Genomic DNA, 9,918 nt, shown 5'->3' with positions numbered 1-9,918 from the left:
TGACAACATAGAAAGACACATTATACTGATCACTGCACCTCTCTCCAGCGTGGAAAACTTTCGGAAAGAAAGTGGGGGCAAGTGTTTTATTATTAGATGGTCTCATGTTATAATAGCGTAAGGTCACGGATTGGTCTCAGCTGCTTGCTTAACACGCCAGAAGATATATATATTATCCGTTAATCATTGAGTTTAATTTACTTAATTTTTGGTTGAAAATTAATTAAACCACAAATTATAAGAGTGGGATTGCTTTTGTGCTAGCTAGTCAGAGTGACATGATAGAACTTAAGTTCAATGGCTGGATATCATTATTACAAAAAATAGCATATGCTTCAAATACAAATTAATCAGGACAAATTAATTAAGGACATATGTTTGTAATCGTCCTTGCCATCCACTTAATTCAAGAACCCAAATTTTAATTTGTTTAATAATTTTCTCAGTTAATTAAAATCATAATTTAACCATTCTCTACAATCAGATGTGAAAAAAGCCCTATAGAATTATTGATGCTGAATATTATCTTTTTTTTTTTTTAATTTAATTGAATTAATTTATTTTTATTTTGTTAACACTTTTATTTCTCTCATAAATCATAAAATCATGGTCACTTTCTTTATTTTTTATTTATTTATTGTTAGATGATATCATAGTTAATTAGTATGTCATATAAGAATACAAATGGTTAAGCAAATTTTCGTTAATTACATCAAATATTAGCTAATAAATTAGCATAAACATATGTTACCAATTATAACATTTTCAAAATGATGTAACAGTTTACACAACACTGACTACACTAGTTATTAAAATATAAATTATCATGTAATAATTCATGTGACACTCATTTATAAAAAATATAAGTTGTCACGTGAACTGTTATATAAATTTGTAAAAAAATTATAATAAAAATTATGATGCCCCCATACATTTTTCTAATAACCAATAAGCTCCTTGATCAGTCTGAAGCTCTAATTGATTTAAATATCTCTGGTAATATACTGTTCTTTTACATGCAAAATTGAATCAGTTTGTCTAATCAACTTTAATTAATACCTTTTAACCTGCAACCAACCATTATTGTAGTAAAGCTTTATTACTACTTAAATTGGTGGTTACGTGTAATCATAATCACAGAGACATGCATAAAATAGCCTCCAGAATACAATTACCTTTCCTTTTGCTTTAGGATCCCCACCAAACCTTTTAACTTTAAACCTGGTACTTTAGGTATAATATACTTATTAGCTTTTGAGTGCTCATTTGTTAGCAGTGTTAAAGGAGCATCCTTTTAATTTAAAAACTTACCTTTTTTTGGGGTGTTAAAGTTACCAAGTTTGCAATAAGTGAAATATGCCCACTTCCAAAAAAAATAAAAAAAAAATAAAAAAATTAAAAATTAAAAGATTGATGTAGCCTATGTTAAATCAATCACTTTTTATCTTAAAAGCTTAAGTTAATAAAAATGATAAACTTAATTATTTAATTTAATATTATAATTTTATCTCTTTACTTGTGAGTTCAAATTATCTTTCAATAAGTGAAAGTCAACACATAAATATTTAATTAAAATGAAAGGTGAATTAATAAAACCAAGTTTAAACTCAAAATCTTTAGTTGTGATACTATGTTAAATTTATATTTATTCTAAAAGTTTAAACTAATAAACAATAATTATTTAATTAATATTTTAACAGTTTATTTCTAATAAGTAAAATATGAGAATCACATATTAGTCATGGCCCAAAATGAATTTGACCCCTAATCCGCCGGGTGTGATTAGTGATTATTGGAGCCGGCAAAACTCAATGTAGTGTAGGTTTCTTAAATTAAATTAGTCAGGTTCCACATAAATAATTTATTTAATCAATGATAAAGCAATTGATTACATAGTTATGATATCATTTGATTACATAGGTATCCTGATGATATAGTTTTATTTGTTAAGATAAATATGATACAATTCATAAAAAGTTGGACTTACTTTAATGTGTTTTAATATTTGATTTAAACTCTAATGTTTATAATAGTGTATTAACTAATGGGTAATGCTATAACATGACAATTAAAATTAATAATTTTTTAATAAATGCTAATAAAATTGTATGACAGTAGTATATACATCTACTAAATAATATTACTCCTCAATAATTTTAAACTCTTTATAATATCTAATAAGTAATCTTATCATTTACACTCATTTTACATTAACTGATTTGACCTGTTTATGTGGTTTTTAGGAACAATTATTTAAAATATATTACATGTTTATTATTAGCATATAAAATCTATAAAGTTTACTCTAAGAAATTGATGAAATCTTGCATGTTTTAGTCGTACGTAGTAAATCAACAATTTTTAACCGAAAATTGATGAAGCTTTTATACAACTCCTACTCTAAGTTCTAATCATAGTGATAGAGTAGAGTCTATATATACCTTAGATTCCATGTAGGAATTATTAGTTCCCAAATATTTTTCAATAAATAAATTGAGCAATAATTTGTCCCAAGGACATTTTAGTACTTTCATTAGAGTCCCAAAGATCTTTGTCATGTTATTTTTCTTTTATTTTATATATATATATATATAGCCTTTAAATTGAATATAATATTTAGAGAAATAATAATAAAACGAACAAAACCTCGTAAAGCGAGAAGCAAGAAAAAAAGCTTTTGGCGGATGAGTGTTGAGAAGGGCAAACTGATCAGGCTTTCTCATTCATTCATCGCCCTGTTCCCGCGTTCTCACGTGCGTCATCATCGCCCTCTCTCTCTCTTAACCCACACTCCCCCAATCAACTACACAGCAAAAATCCTATTTAACTGAAAAAGAAAAACACGACCCCAAAATCAACAAAACGACAAAACATAACCAAAACCCCATTGTCAGAAATATCTGAAACACACACAGTTCCGTTAGTTCGATTATTACCGGAAATAGCCGGTCGTCGTTCCGGTTCCTCGAAACCCTATCCCTCTGAGAGAAAAAAAAAAAAAGAAAAAGAAAGAAACAAGATTTTGTTGTGTGAATTTTGTGTTTGTGAGTGTGTGTGCAATATGAGTATATGAAAGATGCGTGCGTGAAGATAGCTAAGCTACACCCCATGCCCCAATACTCTCAATCAATTTCACGTATCCACTGCTAACCTGAGCCAGTCTCTGCCATAACTTTTGCAGCTCAGAATAACATCATGATAGCCTCTCATTTCATCACCACCCCATCTCTTTCACTGTTTTAGCTCCCCCCCCTCTCTCTCTCTCTCCTATCATCCTCTCAACTTCTTTAATTCCCATACTGCCCCAAACTCTTTACCTTTCTCTCTCTCTCTCTCTCTCCTCTTTTTTGTTGTTGTTGTTGTTGTGGGTTTGGCTATGGCGGAGGGTTTCGAGCCCTACCATGTTCCACAACAAAGCAGAAGAGATAAGCTGAGAGTGGTCTCCGGCGTGGTGGAAACCACCACAGCAAACCTCCAAGGCTGCGCGGGATTGCTTCCTCTCTACGATCCCACCTCGCTTCTCTCCTCCGATTTGCTTACCGGACACCAGTTTCACCCCGGTGAAGCTTGCAAAGCCAACCAGAGTGTGAAAGAAGAAAGCGTGAATCTGATGGGGTTCGTTGGAGGTATGATGAACGGTGGAGGCTCGTCTTCTTCCTCGGCTTCTCAAAATCCTTACTTGGATCATCATCATCATCATCATCATAACCAACACTCTTTGCCTATAAATCCGACCTCTATCCAAGACATTAACTGTAACCCTTTTCTCTTTGCCCCTCGAAGCCTTCACAGCCTTCGAGATTTCGATCAGAGTTATAATGGCGGTGGTGGTGGTGGTGGTGGGGGTGACGTCGTGTTGTTTAAGCCGGAACCGCTCTCTCTATCTCTCTCCTCCCACGCTGCCCACCAAAGCAATCTTCCGCTGGAGCTGAACCTTCAACGTTACGGCTCTGGCGGTGGTGGGTATGTGAATATTCCAGGCATTGTTGGTGGGAGTGCCTCCGCCTCCAACGACGTCGTCTCGCGGAGCTCCGTCCCGCTCGGTCCCTTCACCGGCTACGCTTCGGTTCTCAAGGGATCCAGGTTCTTGAAGCCCGCTCAACAGTTGCTGGAGGAGTTCTGCGATGTCGCCGGTCGTGGAATTTACGCCGAAAAGATGGCCGCGGATTCCGCTCTCATGGACTCTCCCTTGGAGAGCCTCAGTGCAAGTGGAATTGTCGACGATCCGCTTACTTGTGGGGACGGCGGCGAGATTCGGAGAAAGAAGTCCAGGCTCATTTCTATGCTTGATGAGGTATATATATATATATATATATATATACACACATATATGCTTCTTTAATTTAGTTGTTTTAATTTTTCTTTCTTCCAAACTCGGCTTATAGTTGTACAATGTGTGATCTTTCCTCCATTCAAGATCCTTCTTCGAGATGGGTGTTTCTGAAATTAATCCAACCTTTGTCACTGTAGAAGTTGTTTCTGGAATTCTTTTTTTTTTTTTTGTTAAATATATAAAATGATTGTTTAAAGTGTTTGGTTGGTCATTGGTTTAACCAACGTGCAGTTCGTGGTGTTGCATGGATAATGTGTTTTAATTTTGTTATTTATAGCTTCCTCAGCTGTTTTCTTTGTGCATTAGATTCTGTAATTAAAGGATAGATGGTCTTGGTGATCGCTAAAATCATCTTTTTGGAAAAGGTGACAGGAGGGGAATATATGCACTAAGATTGGCTTTCTAAAGTGTCTGACAGCCATAGAATGAGTTCTAGGAGGGGATATTGACATCAAATTTAAGGCGTAGTGTGTATAAAGTGAATCAAAGAATCTGTTTCATATGGTTTTATACTCTATATATAAAGTGTGTTAATAAAGCATAATGGTATTATGAAATTAGTAGATTACTACAAGGTGCCTGCTCTCTTTACTTGATTCGTCTCAGTATATTGAATTCAGAAGATGACAAGGGGGAAATTTGTCATCAGTTTAACTGAAGAATGCCTCAATGGGTTGTGAAGTAATTGATTCCTTCACATGTATATGCTCATGCACTGTGTTTTCGAGTTGCTCGTCTAGTTTGTAGGCTGTTGTTATATTAGCAAGTAATGGAGAATTTATGTGAGTAGTTGGTCTACTTGTCACTATTACCTTAATTATGAGTAATGGCTAAAGGGCCAGTCTTGTTTATGTGCAAAAGTAGCTCATTATTATATGTTTTAGGCATAAGGAATGAGGCATGTGAGGAGTAATTGACTTGTTTCAAAAGAAAAATGAAGGGGTTTATGGAAATTACCTACTTTTCTGAGTCGGTGTTTAGGTGGTCATCAAGCCCGCTTTCCTTATAGGGATAGCAAAAATTGAAACATGATGGACATTGCAAAAAGGATGGTAGTTAAAAATTATTACTGTGAGATATACTTCAATAAACAGTTATTGTCAGCCAATAATTATCAGATATCTAGTTATAGAACAAGAGACATTTTAACAGAGATGCTCCCTCCATGCACTCAGATATCATCAGTCTTTGGTTCATCTTTTCACTCAATGAGGCCTTTTAATGTCACGCATTCTCCTGAAATAATAACTCTACTCAAATGGTACACTTATTGCAACTAAATATGTTCAAAACTTCTTAGAAATATATCATAGAAAAAACTGAAATCACCTGAAGATTATGGTCCTTTTTTTTAAAAAAAAAAAAAAAAAAAAAAAATTTATACCAATATTGCAAGATTTGGTTGTAGAAAAAAATGTGAGTAGGGAGTAGGATGCTTTATGTTTTACTTTTTTGTTTTCTTTATTGTGAAACAGTTATTGTTACCTCAAGTTGGTTATATAAGAATGCTAGTTTCCTTCTGAGTATGTCTTTATCTGTCCCTTATCTATTCAATTACCTCGATCTATAACTTCCAAGAGTTGAATTTGAGTATCCCTATATTACAGCATGTTGTTTTAACCACTCTAGTGGTGACTCAGATGAGATTGGTCTCACTACTGGGGGTTTAGATTAAATCTTAGCTTCAAATCTGATACTCATAGTGGATGTTTTTTCTCTTGGGGAAACTACACGTACTCCCCTCAAACTTCCCAAAAAAAAAAAAAAAAAAAAAATGACTGCATAGCCCTTTCACTTACCCCCAATGTTAAAATTTTTCATTAACTTCGACGGCAGACAATTTACATGATCCACAAGTGACATAAAATGTCCGTTACACCCCAAGAGATGTGTGAAAATACGACTATATATGCATTTAGAATTTTTTTTTTTTTTTTTTTTTTTAAAAAAAAAATTGCTGGCCACGGGGTGACCCACAACCTGGCTGTGTGACCCATGGCCTGGCCACATGGGTCTCCTTTTTCTCTTTGTTTGTTTTTTTAATCTTAAGTAGGAGTATTATTGTTATTTTGGTTTCCATTGGAGTTAGCAAAAACCCCTAATTGAGAAGGTCTAGTGGAAGGGCTGGGTAGTTTGAGGGGACATTGCAACTTTTTAAAGTTTGGGGAGACATTGCAAATTGGGTGGTGATTTGTGGGGTAGCTGTAATTTCGCCTTTCTTTTTATTTTTATTTTTTATTTTTTTTATTATTATTTTTTTTTATCCTTTTCGAAAGTCTTAGGTAAGTTTGAGTGGGCATAAAAGAATTCATGCACCTGATCCTATCAGCTGGGGTTGAGGGTAAATTTGGTTGAGGTGGATTCCTTTCTGGAAATATGATTTTGGTGTTCCCTCATTTAAGACAGATGAGTGACTGAAAAATCAAGACCTCCTTCCCCCTCCTTCACAAGGACAAGAAGAAGAATCGATGAGAATGAGCTCTAATTTGCTTTGAGTAGGAAATAACTGGGGTATATCACCAGCAATGGTGGAGTAAAATGATTACCGTTTGAGTAATTTTGTGCTTCCACCAGCCACATTGTTGATAATTATGTTCCCTTAGTTGGAATGTCACCTGGTCCTTTTGAAAATATTAGACATGTTGCAGCTGATTAAGATGAATTCTAATCTGCATGTGAAGCTGTTGTTTTCTTGTATGCTTTCATTCTTTAAAAAGTATGGGTTTTGGTATTGCAACCTTTTTTATTGGGTAGAGGCTCCACATAAGGATGGATTCATCTGTGGCCTAGTTAATTGTAGTGGATGCAACTCTAAAACCATTTCTATGTCTAATAGAATTTGTTTTCTATGTTTTTGTAAAATATAAATATGGGTTATTATTTTTCTGGACACCTATTCTGGTCTAGGAAACTGCAACAAGAACCGAGTAGTTTTAGGTATTTTTGACTTTCAATGTCTCCTAGACATATATGCATGAATTGGAGCAATGAATAATTGTATGGACTATGATTTCCTAGTCCCATCGATGGGTAGTTTTTCACTGTTTTCACATTTCCACTAGGTTTACAGGAGGTACAAGCAATACTATCAACAGATGCAGGCAGTAGTAGCATCATTTGAGTATGTTGCTGGGCTAGGCAATGCTGCTCCCTATGCAAACTTGGCTATAAAATCTATGTCTAAGCATTTCAGGTGCTTGAAGAATGCGATTACTGACCAGCTTCAGTTCACCAATAAGGGTGAGGGTCAGGCAACCCATGGGAAAGATGAAGCTCCAAGGTTTGGGAATGCTGATAGGGGTCTTTATTGCCAGAGACCTGTACATGGTTCCGGATTCCTTGAGCACCAACCTGTTTGGCGACCCCAAAGGGGGCTTCCTGAACGTGCTGTAACCGTTCTCAGGGCATGGTTGTTTGAACACTTTCTGCATCCGTAAGCAGTTTAATTAGTTGATTAACATGCAATAATATACAAATTCCTCATTGGAATAACCAGACATGTTTTCCCTCCTTACATTGTTCAGTTACTATGTTCTGTTTCAGTTATCCTACGGATACAGACAAGCTGATGTTGGCTAAACAAACTGGTCTGTCACGGAGCCAGGTATGGCTCTGCTTCGTAAGCCCTAGTGTTATTTTCAAAAATTTAAATGTTTTCCATATTCATTTAGGTCTGAGATGATGTTAAATTGATTTTGACTACATTTGTTGTAAACCAGGTTTCTAATTGGTTTATCAATGCAAGAGTGAGGCTTTGGAAGCCAATGGTGGAAGAAATACACATGCTAGAAACACGGCAAGCCCAAAAAGGTCTACAAAGGGATGACCGAAGTGCAAACCGGTCAAGTGATCATTTAACTTCAGCAAACTCTCTTGTATCCGACAACCCGTCCACCTCCACCCATAGGATTCAAGACGCCCCATCAAAACGCACTAGAAATGAACTTGCTGATATACCTGTGGGGAATGAGGAACCACAAAACTTTTCTTACAACTTCTCAAGTCATCCTCATTTGGGGGTAGGTGTGAGCATGGCAGGTGGTGGTAATAGTGGGGTTTCTTTAACATTGGGCCTTCACCAGAATAATGGGATTGGTTTATCAGAGCCCTTTCCCATCAATGCAGCTCAACGCTTCGGTCTCGGCCTCGACACAAATGGCGAGGGATATGTTATGGGCGGTTTTGAATCGCATAATCGGCATTTTGGAAGGGATGTTATCGGTGGGCAGCTTTTGCATGACTTTGTGGGCTGAAGATGTTCAGTTTTAAGCCCTGCCTGTCCATCAATTAATTGGATATTATATATACTGACACTTTCCCAGTTAGATGCGCTTTTTATCAACTCCCCAGACTCCAAGCTGACACAAGAGTGGCTAAATAGTTGCCTGTTATGTTGTAAGAGGTATGTTACATCATCGCATTGTATACAATCTCTTCAAGACTCACAACATAAATTATTGGTGTAAAATTCTTGTGTAAATTTATATGATAAGAAAAGATACCATGGCTTAGGCCAATCAAATCTGGGTTAGATTTGCCTTATATTGTGCTTTCACTATCTCAACTCTCGAGGTCAATGAGAATATAGGTTTTCTCATCAGTAATGGAGCCCAAAACATGTTTCTGATCCTCATGATTTGCATGGATTTTTCAGTTTCTTAGCTCTATTGTGTTTTACTAATATTATTTTTTCAGGATTCTTGCATCTCTCTTTTTGGCTTTGTCACAATAGTTCAAATCAATTGTTTTGTACACTACGGGGTTGACTTTGCATTGTTTACTAGGGTGACAGTTTTTGTCCCCTGTTGTCGTTTGATATGTTTGTATGGAGTTCACATCTCTGCAGAGCCATTGATGGGTGCTGGATTATTTCTTGAAATACAACTTTTGACCAAATGTGAACTTGCCCACAACTCACGTTGAAGGTAGAAGGAGACAAATATAAACCGGTTGAAGACTAGGACTAAAAAACTAGCTGGGTTGCAGTTCGTTATGATATATTCTGACAAAACAACAACAATGTTATTTAATTAACAAAAGGAAACCTGCCGACAGAATCCTTTTTAATGAATAAAAATTGTTTGCTTAGGAGCAAATCAAGCAGTGGAGCTGGAGTTTGCAAATCTTTGCTTTTGCATGGATTATTTTACCCACTGGAAAAAGCTTGTTTCATAATCATTTCAGTCTATCACTTGGGCTAATGGGTATCTTATCATATTATTTTGTACCTTTCGATGTTATAAAAAAGTGGAGTAAATGCTGTGCGCCTGTGCTCCAGACAAAAGTGGACACTAGAAAAGCTGGCGGGTGATTCGAGGTTCTATTTAATGGTTGATGAGGAACCAATGTTTTTTATTTATATAGTAATGTTTGATTTGTGCATGGCCTAAGCTATCCGTGTAGATGTAACATCATTCTAGGCTAAAATATTGGGATTGGGGTCACCTAAACTCCCTCTTGCCGGATTTCAGGAGGTTTTATGCAATTGTGAAAGACTTTTATATATGGGCTCAGAAAAAAAGAAAAGAAAATAAAAGAAATGAGCCTCATTGAAGCCTCTCATAATTACCTGCAATTGTTTGGAG

At 35.7% G+C, this 9,918-nt stretch overlaps 1 protein-coding gene across 1 annotated transcript; it reads left to right on the top strand.

Annotated features, from left to right (window-relative positions):
* The first annotated feature begins 3,019 nt into the window (after positions 1 to 3,019).
* On the top strand, positions 3,020 to 8,933 carry RPL (POX (plant homeobox) family protein). The gene is made up of 4 exons (XM_059571752.2): positions 3,020 to 4,294; positions 7,396 to 7,766; positions 7,877 to 7,937; positions 8,053 to 8,933. Exons 1-4 carry the CDS (start codon positions 3,377 to 3,379, stop codon positions 8,584 to 8,586), a joined length of 1,884 nt encoding a protein of 627 aa, XP_059427735.2. The 5' UTR covers positions 3,020 to 3,376; the 3' UTR covers positions 8,587 to 8,933.
* The last annotated feature ends 985 nt before the right edge of the window (positions 8,934 to 9,918 follow it).

The sequence above is a fragment of the Corylus avellana genome, chromosome 10 (assembly GCF_965113065.1).
Source record: "Corylus avellana chromosome 10, dhCorAvel1.hap1.2, whole genome shotgun sequence".
Taxonomy (NCBI): domain Eukaryota; kingdom Viridiplantae; phylum Streptophyta; class Magnoliopsida; order Fagales; family Betulaceae; genus Corylus; species Corylus avellana.
The sequence above is the reverse complement of the archived record's forward strand: the minus strand, read 5'-3'. Positions and strand labels throughout refer to the sequence as shown.